This window comes from Centrocercus urophasianus, unplaced genomic scaffold, assembly GCF_019232065.1.
Source record: "Centrocercus urophasianus isolate 14NV4802_14NV808 unplaced genomic scaffold, USGS_Curo_1.0 seq_96, whole genome shotgun sequence".
NCBI classification, from domain to species: Eukaryota; Metazoa; Chordata; class Aves; order Galliformes; family Phasianidae; genus Centrocercus; species Centrocercus urophasianus.
The window spans coordinates 6,599-22,608 of NW_024885599.1; the positions used below are offsets into that span (position 1 = coordinate 6,599).

The following is a 16,010-nucleotide window of genomic DNA, read 5'->3' on the forward strand; positions in this document are numbered from 1 at the left end:
GAGTGGGATTGCGTGAGCGGCCCTAAAATGGGAGGTGTGAGTGCTGGATTCCTACTGAGCTAAAATTGGGTTTCCTTTGGGCGCTGAGTTGCTGTGGGCTGTGATTCCGCTGCACCCAAAGGGGCTCCTGTAAGATATTGGGGGTTTTTTGGTTGCAAGGGTGTTTTGGTCTATTGTAAGGATGGCAAATGTTGGGGTAAGGATGCAAAATATTGGAGGTTTTGGTCCTGAAGGTGTTGGGTTTTTTTCAGGCACAAGGGTGCCACATATTGGGGTAAAGATGCAAAATATTGGGGCTTTTTGGTCACGAGGTTGTTTTGTTCTATTATAATGATGCTTTTTTTTCTAGTTGTGAAGGTGCTTTGCTCCTTTTAGAAGGAAAACCTCAAGGCTTGGGAAGCAATCCCAAACCCAACTGTGCTGCTTGGCTGCGCTGCAGCAAATGGGGCCAGGGGAGAGCATTCCAGCTGTGAAATAACCCAATTCCTCCCCTCTCACAGCGTTATTTTCCAGCTGACTGCTCCCTTGCAAAGGCTGTGCTAGTGGATAACCTCCCAAGTCCCCCTGTGTGGGCTTTTTGGGCCCCAGACCCAAAAGCCCTTGCTGTCCCCTGTGCAGGAATCAGGGAGGAGTGACACTGTTTCCTTGTGCCGTGTCCCCACAGGTGCCCCGGTGGCTGCAGAGCTTGGGGATGTGCTGGTGGCTCCTCGCTGTCCTGGGGGTGAGTAGAGCCTCATCCCATCCCTCTGCACGTCTCATCTTGGTTCTTCCAATTCTAAAACCCCAAATGCTCCCCAGATGTCCCATTTTACTCTGGGGGTGTCCCGTGGGGGTTTCCTATCCTGGCATTGCCACTGTCCTCCACCCCACATGGCCCCAGTTCCAATGTTGATTCCAATGGCTGTGCATCTGCTGGGCTGCTGCAGAACTGGGGTGTTGTGCATCTGCTGCAGTGCATGCGGTGGTCTTGCAGCCATCCTCTTGCTGCTGACAGGTTTGCATCAGCTGCAGTGCACGGAAGGGCTTTGCAGCCCCCCCATTCCTTGCCACAGGTTTGCACTCACCATGCTGCACGCGGTGGGGGTTTGCACCCGTCCCATTGCTCGTGATCAGCCTGCACCTACCGTAGTGCATGCAATGAGTTTACATCCACCCCATTTCAGTTGTCCCATTGCTTGTGGTGCATTTGCACCTGCCGTTGAGCATGCAGTGGTTTTGCATCCGTCCCGTTGCCTGGGACCTATTTGCACCCACCCCATTGCTTGCAAGTTTGCACCCACCGTGGAGCATCCATCCCACTGCATCCATCCCGTTGCATTGTGCATCTGCACCCACACTGTGACGCATGCAGTGCTTTTGCAGCCTTGCACTGCTTGTGATGGGATTGCACCCACCATAAAGCCTTGCTTCCATCCCATTCCCAGCAGCACACGCAGCAAGCTTTGCTTCCATCCCGTTGCTTGTGACAGCATTGCGCCCACCACGATGCACGCAACGGGATTGCACCTGCCCTGTCCCTCACAATGCCTTTGCATCCTCTCCTTTGCAATGCATTCTCCCCTGCTGCACCCCGCTGAACACCCCTCTTCTCCCCCAGGTGTTGAGCAGCCCCTGCATGGGGACCACAGCCTGCGAGCTGCTGCGATGCCCGCCTGGAGAGGAACCCATTGGGGTGAGTGTTGCCCGTGGGTGATGCCCCCACCCCGTGCCATGCAGCCTGCACCCCTTCACCACCCTCTTTCCCTCCCTGTAGACGTGCAGCACAGCACAGAGCTGCCGCCCCTGTCCCCCTGGCTCTACCTCTGCAGGGGATGCACCGTGCGCCTGCTTGCACGGGTGAGCATGGGGTGCCGTGCACTGAGGAGGTGGGGGGGTTTGCATGGATACCCCTGTGCTCATCTCACCGTATCCCACAGGTTTTACAGCCCTGATGGCCATAGGGAGCCCCAGGGCCGGTGCCTGCCCTGCTCTGCTGCGCCCCACGGCACCCCGGGGTGCACAGGTGGGTGAGGGGTGGCGCGGTCAGCTGCGGGCTTTGGAGCGTGGGGGTGATGGATTTGGGGTGGAATAGGTTCAACGTTTATGGTGCCAACTGGAGAACTCTGCCAAATCCAGCTCAGGAAGATTCAGTGCCAAAATAATGCGGTGATGGATTTGGGGTAGGAGTTGTGCTTGTGGCACCAATGGTGGAACCCCAAAATCCAGCATGGGGGAAATGTGGTACTGAAATAACGCGGTAAAGGAGTGAGCGTGGGACTGGGGTTCGTGGCACCAATGGGGGGGACATCAGCAAATCCATCCTGGGAGGAGAATATGATGCCAAAATGACATGGTGATGGATGTGGGGATAGGAGCTGTGATGGCACCGATGGGGTAAATCCCCCAAATCCAGCCTGAGGGAACGTGGTGCCAAAATACTGAAATGATGGAGTGAGCATAGGATCAATGCTCATGGCACCAGTGGGGAAAATCTGCCAAGTCCATCACAGGAGGAGGATTCGGTGCCAAAATAACCCAGTGATGGATTTGGGGTGGGATAGGAGCAATGCCCATGGCATCAATGGGAGAACTCTGCCAAATCCAGCTCAGGAAGATTCAAGTGCCAAAATAACCCAGTGATGGATTTGAAGCAGGATTAGTGCTCATGGCATCAATGGGGGGAATTTTCCCAAATCCAACCCTGACTGCAGGCCAACGGCGAGCCAGGAGCGTGGTGACACCTCGGGGACCATCGGGGACCAATGGGACATGGGAGCTTCAACCGGAGGAGGTGGCGGCGGCGCAGTCGGCCGTGTTGGCCATCGTCCCCGTGTTCTGTGCCATGGGGTTGCTGGGCATCCTGGTGTGCAACGTGCTGAAGAAGAAGGGCTACCACTGCACCGCACACAAGGAACACGAGCACAACACCAGCGGTGAGCCCCGCTCTCATGCACCCAGTATTCTGGGGTTGCCTCTGGTTGCCGTTGAACCCAAGTGGTTTGGGACCATAAAGGGATTAGAATGTGGCCCAGTGATGACGTTGGCTTGAGGTTGGTGTGAGGTGTGACCCAGCTTCGCCGCCCTGAAGCCAACTTGATCTGCTCGAGCCCATCCCCATGGCATCTGGTTGCTCACATCTTGTCCCAATGGTTGGAGCATCCCCATGTCATCTGGTCACCACGGTGTCCTGTGGCCACGGTGACCATGGGAACCCATGGAGAGCATGGGGCCCATCCCGAAGGGTGTCTGGTTGCTCTTATCTTGTCCCTAGGGTTGGAGCATCCTGCTCATCCCCATGGCATCTGCTTGCTCCCACATTGTCCCATTGGCCATAGAACATCAAGCCCATCCCCGTGGCCGTTTCTCTTCATGCCTTCTCCATCTGTCCCCAGGTCCCAGCTCCATCTACCAGATTGAGGATGCCAATGAGGACACCATCGGGGTCCTGGTGCGCCTCATCACAGAGAAGAAAGGTCGGGAGCCCCCCGGGAAGGGGGAAGGGGCCCCCCAATGGCCAGGGAAGGTTCTGCCACCCCAGGTGGCTCCTGGTGACTCTCTCTGTCCCCCCACCTCCAGAAAATGCTGCAGCGCTGGAGGAGCTGCTGAAGGAACATCAGAGCATGCAGCCAGCACCAGCGGGTTGCAAACCTGCCTACAAGTGAGAGACTTCCCCCCAAAACCCCTCTGAGTCCCTCCAGCCCCACTGAACCCCCACACGGCTCATGTCACTCCTTGTCCCCCATAGGCTGCACCTCCTGCCTCAGTTTCCCCCCTCCTGCTGCCACCAGCAGCACCTGCACACAGTGCATGGCCCGGCTCCCCCTTCAGACCCCCCCTGCACCCGATGCAGCCAGAGGAAGTGGCCCCAAGTGCTGCCATCCCCCACAGCCACCAAAGCCACCAGACCCACCGGTGAGATCACCATTCTCTCCATAGGAAGGTGAGCACGTGGAGCTGGGGGGGGGGGGGGAGGGTCCCATTTGTCCAGCCCATATCCCAAGGTGGGGTGGGCTCACAGAATGCCCCCATGCAGATTTCGGGTGTCCCGGATCCCCGAGCAGAAGCCTGGTGTTGGAGGTGATCCTCTCCCCACCAGCACGAGGCCGTCGTGGCTGAAAAGCACTGACAGCCGCCCTGAGGTGAGGGATTGGGGGACAGGATGTGGGTTGGGGACAACCCTGGGGTTGGGGTCACGGTGGTCAGTGGGGGCCTGGGAGTGGTCACCTTTTTGGGATCTTTCCTGGAGAAATCAGTGCGATGCTGTGTTGGGATTGGGAAGTGTTAACTCTGAAGCCTAATGAGGGCACTGACGGTGAATGCTCTGCAATTGAGGGTGTGGGGACAGCCCTTCGTCCCCAGGCCCCTTCCGGCTGCTCTGGGACTCTCCAGCACAGTGAGAACTTCAATATTTATCGGAAAAAAAAATAAAATAAAATAAAGAATCAGATGTGAGTGACCAAAAAGGGGTATTTATGGGATGGCAGAGGCAATGGGGGCCAAACGGCAGGGAGATGGACGTCACATCCTTATGATCACATCCCCTTTTGCTCCCAGGGCAGCCCCTCCGCAGCCCGGTTTGGGGACAGCACTCTCGCCATGTGACACCACCAGAGGCCAGCCCTGATGCAGGGTGAGGGGCTCAGACACTGCACCATGCGACCCCCGGGCACCACGTGGGGCGATGGCAGCCGAAATGTCCCTGTGACAAGGAAGGGCTGTCCCCCTGATCGATGTCCCCACTATGGTGGCACCAGGATGACCAGGGCTCTGCACGTTGGGCCCTTCATGGCGGTCAGGCGATGGATTCTTAATGGGTTTTGGGTTTTTTTTAATCATTTGGGGTTAATTTCTGGAAATGAAGTCACTAACGCATGGGACAGGGGGAGCGGTGACCCCTCCCTGTCCCCAGCATCACTGCTGGCAGCAGCTTGGCACCAGCTCCCTCACCCAACCCCCCCCCCCTCCCCTGGTGCTCCATTGCCCCTTCCCCATATTTATTACCCCTCTTGGATTTTCCCAGCCCTTTGACGCTGTTTCTGTTGTATTTCCTTAATTTTTTTTAATTATTATTATTTGAAGCCTCCTGGCTCTGTTGCTGGAGAGGTTGTCGTTAATAAACGAGCTCTGTTTTGGGCAAAGAAGATGGGGGTTTGGTGCTTTTATTCTCTCCCCTCTTTCTTCCTCCACCCCCAGTGGGGACACCTGGGCATGGGAGGGGGCTCTGCCCATTTGGGGACACCCTGACCACCCCCAAAAAGGGGCCTCATCATCATTGTGGGGTTTCTAGAGCAGCAGCTGCATGAGGTATATGGGATGTCCTCCTCCATGGCATGGTGACAGCAATCACTGATGGCCCAGGCTGTGGCACTGCCACCTCAAGTGCCCCCGTGGTCCATAGGCCACAATCTATCCTCAGCTGGAGATGAAGATGGTCCCTTGTCCTTTACAGACGTCACTTGACCCAGAGGTGGCCTTGTGGGGACAGTGACACCCAAAGGATCCTGTGGGGCTGAGCAAAGCAGCAGGACAGCAGTGGTGGCCTCAGAAGGATGTGTGGGACCACATGGGAGCTGATCCCACATCGTGCCCAAGGCTCTGCTGGCCCCACACACAGCAGCACCCAGCTCTGTGCCTCATGGTGCTGAGGTTGGGGACAAAGGCAGTGCTTGATGGACACCTTCTTCATCTGCTGGGCTGCGGGGATGGAGATTAAATGCTTGGGGAGCATCACCATGGAGCTCCCCCATCATTCTTCACGTAGGCATGTCCCTAACCCTATCTCAAGGCTACAGGACCATGCTGGACCTATTGGGGCATGGGTCAACTCGTGGGTTGGGGCCCCTCAAGGCTCATTTAACCACCCAGGGGCAGTTGGCCACGTTGGGATATGGGACATCCCACGTGTTGGGGTCCCTTAAGGCCTGCCAACCACCTGGGGGCAGATGGCCATGTTGGGACATTGGATAACCTATGGATTGGGGTCCCTCAAGGCTCATTTAACCACCCGGGGGCAGCTGGCCAGGTTGGGATATGGGACAACCCACATGTTGGGGTCCCTTAAGGCCTGCCAACCACCTGGGGGCAGATGGCCATGTTGGGACATTGGATAACCTATGGATTGGGGTTCCTCATGGCCCACCAACCACCTGAGGGCAGTTGGCCACGTTGGGATATGGGACAACCCAAGGGTTGGGCTCCTTCCAGCCCCACCAATCATCTGGGGGCAGGTGGCCCTGCTGTGACATGGAACAACCCATGCTTTGAAGTCCCTCAAGGCCCACCAACCACCTGGGGGCAGATGGCCATGTTGGGACATGGGATAACCTATGGGTTGGGGTCCCTCAAGGCTCATTAACCACCTGGTGGCAGTTGGCCACATTGGGATATGGGACAACCCACGTGTTGGGGTCCCTTAAGGCCTGCCAACCACCTGCTGGCAGTTGGCCACGTTGGGATATGGGACGACCCCCGTATTGGGGTGTCCCTTAAGGCCTGCCAACCACCTGGGGGCAGATGGCCATGTTGGGACATTGGATAACCTATGGATTGGGGTTCCTCATGGCCCACCAACCACCTGAGGGCAGTTGGCCACATCGGGACATGGAGCAACCCAGGGGTTGGGCTCCTTCCAGCCCCACCAATCATCTGGGGGCAGGTGGCCATGCTGTGACATGGAACAACCCATGCTTTGAAGTCCCTCAAGGCCCACCAACCACCTGGGGGCAGATGGCCATGTTGGGACATGGGAAAACCCATGGGTTGGGCTCCTTCCAGCCCCACCAACCACCTGGGGGCAGGTTTGGAGGTGGAACCCCATCGCTTCGCAACTCAAAAAAAGACAAAACCAAAACCAAAACCAAAACAACCCACCGACCCTCTTCCTTTTTTTTTTTTTTTTTCTGGAAACATTTTAATAGTTATCGAATGTTCTACATCTTACAGTAAATATCGTACAGTTACAAACTCTTGGCTGAAATCTGTCAGGGAGATCAAGAGCTGATCTTCAGAACGGAAAACGGAACGGAAAACAAATGAGAAAACCCAGATTTACACTTCATAGTCACAAGCCGCGGCTGCGGGGCTTCCCAACGTGTCAGTTCGAGGCCATGTTCCCTACACACCGTGGAGACTTGGAAGACGTGTTTACTTTTTTTTTTTTTTACTTTTTTTTTCTTTTTTTTTTCTTGTATTTATGTATTTTTTTTAATATGTATATATATTTTTGCTTAAAGAGTTCCAATGCTGTTTAAAAACGAGCTGATCCGAGCTGTCCCGTCGGTCAGAACGGGCCAAGAAATGAGACAGAAAGATGGATGGGGGTTTGCTCTGCTTGGTGCTAGGGCACGAAGAGGCTCTGTGGTTTTGGGGGGGCAGTTTTGGGGTGCCCCTTCGTGCCCTTGTTCCCCTTCCTCGCTACGTCTCCCAATGGCTGCAGCCTTGCAGCTCCATCCCAAGGATGCAATGCTGAGGCGTCGCGTTGGGCATTTTCCTACAAACTCATCGCATCCAGTTGGGGAAAGCTGCCATCAGATGACATCTTTTGCTATTCCTGTTTTCCAGACACTCAAAAAAATCCGTTATCACCTGATTGCTGGTGACTCTGTAAGTGCCAAATGGTGATGCCTTGCCACAGCTCTCCTTCCTCCCTTCCTTCCAGTCTTTCTGCCCTATATTTCCCTATAGCAGAGCAACAGCGCGTCGGGGCCATGGGGAGCCAACAGCCAAAGGGAAAAGAAAGAGATGAAAAGCAAACTGCCACGGGTTAAAGCCATGGGGAGGACATCAGGGTGACAGAGGCAGAAGGAACCGCAGCCCTCACTTGGACTGAAAATATTGATGGTTTGACCAAATAAAACTGAGAAGCGGACTCACGAGGACACAACGGCTCTTATTGCTGTCTTTGGCTGGTTGGATTTGAGCACTGAACGCAAACCCCCATATGGGAGGAGTTTCTCAGTATGCCCTCACTCCCCGGCCCCACTGGGGACCACTTTTTGCCCACCACGCTCCTCAAGAATAGCAAACATTTGTCACCAAACCAAGGGGAAAAAAACAAAACAAAACAAAACAACTTTACGTAACACGGTAAAAAGTGCTTCAATTACACACCCAAGCTGCAAAGAAGCTTTATGGGGTTGCTGCTGCCCATCAGAGCCGGGGGCTCCGGGCTTTGCGTGGGGCTGGGGCAGCACAGGCTTTGAGTCCTGCATTGCAGTGCGTTGTGGTGCAGAAGTCGGAGGTGGGATGGGGCAACGGCCACAGCTGTGGTTTGATAACAATTTTCTTAACACTTTCCCCCTCCTCTTCCTGGAGTTTTGCTTGGCCTCCATCACCCCCTGGGACATCCTAACCTTGCTCTGGCATAGAGCGTAGCCCTGTCCCCCCCAGTGAGGGAAATCCCTTTTCTTCCTGCTCACCAACCTTCACCATCACCAACCCAACTGCAGCGTGTGATGCTTGGCTGTCCCCAGTGGTGTCAACCCAGGCAGCTTTGTCACCCCAACAGTCAGGACAGCAGAGTGACAGAGTCCTGCTGGGTTCCTTTATCTCACCATGAGGAACGTCAACAGAGAAAGAGGCAGCGCCTCCAGGAGCAAACCTTACCCAAAGAGTTGACCCCAGCTTCAACCCACTCTACAATCCCACAACTCCGTCCCTCCCAGATGGTCCTAAAGGTGCCAAGAGGTCAAGGTTTAGCAATGGAAATCCTATTCCACCCCAAATCCATCACCCCACGCTCCAAAAGCCCGCCTTGCTATCATGAAACGAGACGAGTTGGGGTTGGAGAACTCTGTCCCAGGATGGGAACTGGATGGAGCTGCTCACAGCACAACCATTGCCTACTCACCCCTTGGTCCTGCACTCGCACCGCGCTCTACCCCATCATGGGTTGACTTCCCAACCTGCTCCTTCCCAAACAAATTCCACTGGGGAAACCACCCCGAAAGGGGATCGAATATCTCCCCAGAGGGCTTCCCAAGCCCCCCAGGGTCGGCCCAAGTCCCAAGATGGGCTCACCACAACAAGGTTCACCTCCTCACGCCGTGACGGCGCCACTGGGTATTTCTACCCAAGCACAATGGGGAAGATCCACAAAATCTGCCACTGATCCAAGCAGAGGGATCAAAATAAAGCCACCTGACCCTCATCAGGTCTCGTTTGTGGTAACAGATGGAGGGGTTTTCCCTTTTCCCTTCTAACTTTATAGCCTCAGCCTGTTTTGATGAAAAATCTGTCGTTTTCAGACCAAGCCTGAAATTCAGAGCTTCGATTAGGGGGAACTCCAAAATGCCTTTAAAAAAGCACAGTGAGGAGGAGGCCGTGTCCATCTGGGGGTTCCTCTGTGCCGTGAATGGCACTTCACCCCTCAAACTCAGCCTTTTCTCCCCTTTCAGCAGCGCACCCCGCATCTTCCTGGCCAAGGCTGAGAATTCAGACAGCTCCTCCCAGAGCAGGGATGGCTGAGCAGCCTTAGGGCAGTGTTGGGACTCACTGCAGTGCTGTTAATTCGCTTAACGACTTTCCTCCATCACCACAACAGAGTTCCAGCACCGACAGACAGCTCCTGATCCACGGGCAATTCCAACACTAAGTCGACAATATTGTGAGAGCCAAAAAAATTAAAAAAAAAAAAGTATTTGAGAGCTCTTCGGTTCCTGTGATTTATGATAATGGTGGGTTGGTTTTTTTTGTCTGTTTGGTTTTTTTTTGCCCATGTTTAATTGCAACCTGTTACAGAGGACAATGTGGTTTCCCTACTTCCAAACGTCCCCCTTCCCTTTAAGTGCTGAGCCTATAGGCAGGGAGGCTTTCCAAAGCTAAACAGGGGGCAACACTGTGATTAATTACCTCTTTTTTTTTTTTTTAAATTTTTTTTTTTTTTCCTTCTTTTTTTTTTCTTTTTTTTTCTCCATTTTATACAAAATGAAAGTGCAACACAATGAAACCACGTGGTGGAAACCCTCCTGACCTCCTCCACCCACAGCGCTGGCGTTCAGGCTTCACCACTTTGTGTCCTTTCTGTCCTCTGACCGAGGGCAATTGGAGCTTGCCTGGGTTTCCATTAAGAGCAGAAGAAGCAACCAACTGCCCCCACCACTGACCTGACAACCAGCAGCCCCCAGTCCTTTGGGGTCCCTACAGAGGTTTCTCTCCTTATTGGACTGATTCCCATCGAGAAGGATCCAATTCCTTGCAAGGCTCTGGGATGGCTCCTTGGGACCACTCGCAAGGATGGATGGATGGAGCTCCTCTGGCACGTGGAGGGAAAACCATCAAAAAGCAACACACGACGATGATTGCATTTTTCTCTTAGGAAAAAAAAAAAAAAAAAAGAAGAAGAACTTTTGTTTCTATGCTGTGTTTAGGGGTAAGAATTGAAAAATAGCTCCAGCTGCCTGCAAGTGCTGCCCGTTTGACTGGGACTCCCCAGAGGACCCAGGAACAGCCTCACGTTGCCTGTGGATGCAGAAGATTACTTTATTGCTATTGCTGCTCCTTACCCCTTCTATCTCCCAGCCCAACCAGCTGTCTCCACAATGCCAGGACTTGGGCTCCTTTGCTGCCCCCAATCCAAACAGCCCAAAGAATGGGAGCACCTCAACCTCCACGAAGGCTCCTCTCCATCCAACCTCCTTTCCCAAATCCCAAGGCTCTGTAGAGCCTCTCCAGCCTGGAAATCTCTCTTCTCCCACCCCATAGCATCCCTGCACACCTCTGCCCACGAGCAGTGGCCAGGAAAGAGCTGCCCTTGCTGGGACACGGCCAGCACAGAGCATCCCAGCTTCCCAAAGGCATCACTGCCCCTCGATTCCCCTTGCACCAAATGCCTCTGCCCAGTTTTGAAAAGCAGACCCAATGGTGAACAGTCCTCCTACTTCCTAAAACAAGCGTGTTACGTCGCTAGTTATATTCTCTTACTCCTACAAATAAGGGATGAGTTCAGCATTTCACTGCAGATAATGCATCATCATCTATCACGACAGCTATCTGGAAGACACCAATTTTCCTGTAATACGTTAAGGAAGATTAAATAATTTATGTTACCCAACTAAAAATACCCAAACCAAATTGGAATAAGCCTGCCTACCAGCGCTGTGCTTTTCACATAGTACCCTGAACATCAACCACTCTTACTAGTCAAAGGAAACCTAGGCTCTTGTCAACAACAACAACAACAAAAATAATAATAATAAAAAAGGATGAGAAGAACCCAAACAAACAAGAAGTGGGGATCTTTGCACCACTCGACTGGGCAATGCTGAAAAGTGAATATGCTGAGCTGTAAAACGATAGGACCGAAGAGAGAATTTTACTATTGCTCAGTGTCAGTATGTGTTACACGACTGATGTGGGTCGGGGAGAGGGAGGAGGGAAGGAAAATAAAGAGGCAGAAGATTAGAAAAAAGCAGCTTTTACAAAAACCACTAAAGAATGCATAAAGTGACCCTTGCACTTTTTTCTTTTGTTCTTGCAAACAGACGAGGTGCTGCAGTCCAGCGGCTGCAGCCCCGATGTAAGACTTGTGTAGTTGCATACAATGTTTGACTTCGGATCTGGAAGAGAGCAGACACGTTGCAGAGGGGTTAGGAGCACAGGGAAGGATGTCCTCTTTGTCCTGTGCACTTCAGTGTGCACGAAATGCAACACTTGCTCACAGGTAATGCCTGGCAGTGGGCAGCAGGACCTCTATGACCACCCAATGCCCAATGACTGTGTCCCCAAGTGCCACATCCCCATGGTTCTGAGGACAGGCACCCCACCACTCTGTGGGCAGCCCGTGCCAGTGCTTGTCTGCTCTTTGGAGAAGAGATTGGGAAGAAACTCTTCCCAATTTACAACCTAACATCCACTTAGAGCATCCCCTGGGCAAGCAGCCTGCAGGAGGGGCTGCCCGTGGTTCCGTCCCCGTGTCCCAGAGGCAGAAGGAGGGCAGTTCTCCTGCAGCACTTACATGACTTGGCCAGTGGGTTTACCAGTGCGGCGGTACGTAGCTGTAGGTGGGGGTTCCTTGAGCCCGGTACGTTGGCACAGAAACTGGATGTGCTCCGATGGCAGTGTGTTGTGGGGTGGTCAACAAGGTTCCTGCAGCAACAGAGAGGAGAAAAGCTTGGCGTGAAGGTATCATGGCACAGGGGGGTTGAGAAGGGATCGCTTTGATCCCTTCAATCCCTCCAAAGAGGCTTTGGAGAGCCCTGAGGAGCAGAGCCCAGAGAGCCCAGGGGCACACAAGGAGCATCCCCTCCTCTCTGAGCCACGATATGTTGGGGATTCCAAGTGAGAACGTGCCCGGTGCCTTCAGCAGACACAAAAATGGCACTGGAATGCCATTTAGGCACTGCAATGGATGCCCAGGGAGTGGAGTCACCGACCCTGGGGGTGTTCAAGGAAAGGCTGGATGTTGTGTTGAGGGACATGGTTTAGTGGGAGCTATTGGGAATAGGTGAATGGTTGGACTGGAGGAGCTCTGAGGTCTTTTCCAACCTTGGTGATTCTAAATGGAGAATACGGTCTCAAATGTCTCTGCTCTAAGAGTAACAGGCTGCTCTTCAGGGCATCCCACATGCATTAATTAGATCTGCCCACTTCTCAGTGCAAGCAACACCAGTAAATATCTTGGAGTGGTTCTTATGAGGCGAAGGCTGCAATCCCTCCGTGTAACAGGGAGTCAACAGAGCCCTATTTCTCCACTAATGCAGATGCAAATGGGTGAACAATGCGTAATTCAGTGCACAATGCTATGAATTGTTTTGTGCAGGACTGCTGAGGAGCAAAATAGAAGGTCTGGAAAAAAAATGGCCCATAGCCTTGCTCAGTGCCTTCATGTGTCATCAGTTAATCACGTTTTACCAGGGCTGAAATAACCCCGCGCATACAACACACAGGATTTGAGAGTGATGTGTAAACCAAGGTTAATGCTCGTTTCATTAAGTGTGTGCAGCAGGAGCAGAAGCGTCTTAACAAAGAGCTCGAGGGTAGAAATGCAACTGTGGGTGGAGAAGGGCAAGCTTGGCTGTTGCTTTGTTTGTGGAACAGAGTGCAGAAGCGTGTCCCTCTAGGGCACAGCAAATGGAAGAGCTCCTCTGCTACCTCACGGGTGAAATCAGCATAAGGTGCAAATGAATTGATTTCTGCCAGCGTGGGTTGCTTGGGTTCGTCCCATCCAAGAGATGAACCCACAGCTGTGGATCTGCGGGGCCAGGGAAGCTTCTTACCTGCTGACATGGCCATGGTGGTGCCAGCAACCATCCCCATGGCCACGCCGTTGGTCCGGGGCGCAGCGACGGGGGCCGGGTAGATGGCCGACGGGATGCTGTTGGGCTGAACCACAGTGGTGTGATGGATAACGTGGGGCTGTGCCGCGTACACTGGCTGGGTGTAATAAGCTCCCTGTTTGACAAAGGGAAAACACTCTGTCATCCCACAGAAAGCCCACGTCCTGTGCACGTACTGGCACGGCTGGTCTCAATGGATGGGGCACCCACAGCTTCGAGGCATGGAAGAGAAACCCCCAATCCACATTATTTCCCATTCTCTAGAAGTTCTTCCAGCCTCCACCCCTTTCCCCCAGGACAATTTCAAACAGAAGGATTTATTTATTCCTCCAACGGGAATGGGGTTGGCATCACAAGCCAACCCCAGTGCCATAAGCACTGGAACGGGCTTCCCAGGGAGGTGGTTGAGTCACCATCCCTGAATGTGTCTAAAAACCATTTGGATGTGGTGCTCAGGGACGTGATTTAGAGGAGGGCTGTTAGGGTAGGATGGCTGGATGCAGTTGGACTTGATGGACTTGATGGACTTGAAAAGACATCTTTAATGTCTTTTCCAACCTGAGCAATTCTATGATTCTACGAACGTGGGTAGGGGGCACGGCTGCAATGGGTCAACTGGGTTGGACTCGATGGAAAAAGCAGTCTTTCCCAACCTTAACGATCCCACACTTTATGCTGCATGATTTGATGGGATGAAATGGGGCTGGGTCCAAAATATATTGGCTGCTGGCATGCAAAATGAGCAAGAGATGGAAAGAAAGGAGGAACTGTGGCCGAATCTGATCCCAAAGGGCCAATGTCGGCACGGGAAGCGGGCAGACAAAAGGGAGCACCGTCTCCTCGGGTTTCCAAAGGGAGACAGAGGGGCTCTGAAACCTGGGCTGCTGAGACCCGAGGGAGTTGGAAACAAGGGGGAGAAAATGGGTGGGAGGAAAAGAAAGGAGTCAGCAGAGAAAGCCCCACATCCCATGTAACGGCGATCCCGAAACGTGAGCAGTGCAGTGCTGCGAGAACAGGGAAGGTCAGAAGGATCAGAAGGCTGAGAACAATGAGAGGAGATCTTATTGCAGTTTGGGGCAGGCGTGGGAGAAGCCCTACAGGTATGGATGAAGGGGGGAAAGGAGAAATGGACGAACTATCAGATTACTTCTTCCTTTCAGGCTGATAGGGCAGACTGTAGGCACGCTGCATTACACTGGGGAAGGGAAGAACTTGCCAAGAGAGATGAGGAAGGGGACAGAAAACAGCCAGAAACCTTGCTGGTAGAGCAGAGCACAGAGCAGCTGACACCCTTGCTGGGATGGTGTCACTGGGATGCAGCTGCACGCCCAGCTCAGGATCAGGATAGGACACAGCCTTCAATGGATAAATACTGGTGATGGGTGGATGGTTGGGCTGGGAGATCTTGGAGGTATTTTCCAACCTTGGTGAGTCTACGATCCTATGATTCAGCTTTCCCCTGCCTGCGCTCATCTCAGCAGCCAGCATCTTCATTGCAAAGTGCCTGTGCTCAACACCAGGCTCCATTGGTTCCAGTGCAGCAGGGGTCAGCCCATAGGGTTAAGTCCCAGTGGTGGCAAAGAGCAGCCTGGGCCTGGTGACAAAACTGCTGCCAGCTTTTGTGCCAGCTGATGGGGAGCATGTCAGGAACCAGCAGAGAGCACCTGAGCACACGTCTGACCCCAACAGCTTCCCCTGTGCTCAGTTAATGGAAACTAAGTGGACAAAATGGAGCAGAGGAGATGCTTCGGACTCAACCCGGCATGGAGAAACCAGGTCACGGCTGCAGGAGAAGTCCTATTTGCCATTTAAGTGGAAGGAAAAAAGCCAGGAAAGCTGCAGGGCCAGAGAGCTGCAGGGAGCTCATTATCTCCTGCAGGAAGGGGCAGCAAGGAGATTATTGGAGGACACCTGTCCAACATGGGGTCTTGGCTGTGGTGCATGCCTGGAGGCAGTGGCAATGTTAGAAGAGGGTAGATGGCACTGGGAGCACAGCCAGGTGCTCAGGGACACAAATCTGGGCCATGCTGGTGAAGGTGACACAGGGGGCTGCGCCATGGGAAGCAGGAGGGCAAAGCATGGAGACGCCACTGGGAAGGGGATCTCATGTATGACATTGACAGCCGAGCCCCAACATTCAGGCGTGGGATTTTGGGAGGAAAGGACTCCAGGGAAGATATCAGGTGGTGGTGGGAGATGCAGAGTGAGGCACGTACCTGGGTGTACAGGTTCTGCTGTGGGTAGGCACTTCTGATGGGGTACATAGCAGTTTGGTACGGATTCGGAGACGGAGAGTAGGGAGGAGGTGCGTTGTTGCTCTGGGTTGGTGGGACCTTGTAGGGAGTCCCCGCAGTGTACCCTGCCAAAGAAAGACCAAAGCAGAGGAGGTGAGGGGGAGGTTTGCTCCTGGTGAGACAGCCACAGGGCTTACAACTTTGGCCCCAGGTCCTGCTGCCCCCTGGAGCTTGGCTGGGAGAGATGCTGTTGGTAGGAGGGATGCAGCTGCAGCATCACTTAGAGCAAAGGGGATGGACTATGGGGCAGGAGGGAGTCTTATCAGGGGGAAAAACAGCCTCCCAGCTGAGAGAAGCTGCCAAGGGCAGCACCAGCATCACAAACATCCAACCCCCATGCTCACAAACCACTGCAACCACTGCTACCCAGTGCAGGACCCTTCCTCTGGCTCTTCCCTCTGCAAAATAGGGCATCCAGCTTCAAATCCGCTGCCTGCAGGTATTCAGGTGTCAGCAGCATTCC

General features: G+C 53.6%; 2 protein-coding genes across 2 annotated transcripts; one reads left to right on the forward strand and one right to left on the reverse strand.

The window, feature by feature from the left end:
- The first annotated feature begins 691 nt into the window (after positions 1 to 691).
- RELT (RELT TNF receptor) lies at positions 692 to 5,266 on the forward strand. Its single transcript, XM_042839534.1, is given in 11 exon segments — positions 692 to 721; positions 1,598 to 1,672; positions 1,754 to 1,836; positions 1,917 to 2,002; positions 2,673 to 2,912; positions 3,372 to 3,452; positions 3,556 to 3,637; positions 3,725 to 3,919; positions 4,013 to 4,118; positions 5,059 to 5,124; positions 5,126 to 5,266. Coding segments are annotated over 11 exon segments (1,185 nt in total).
- Positions 5,267 to 7,152: 1,886 nt separating this feature from the next.
- Positions 7,153 to 15,755, reverse strand: LOC122171765 (protein FAM168A-like; the record flags this gene model as incomplete). The annotated part of the gene is made up of 4 exons (XM_042839533.1): positions 7,153 to 11,534; positions 11,933 to 12,063; positions 13,194 to 13,368; positions 15,470 to 15,755. Coding segments are annotated over 3 exons (574 nt in total), but the record flags the coding sequence as incomplete, so codon positions are not given.
- Positions 15,756 to 16,010: the final 255 nt, after the last annotated feature.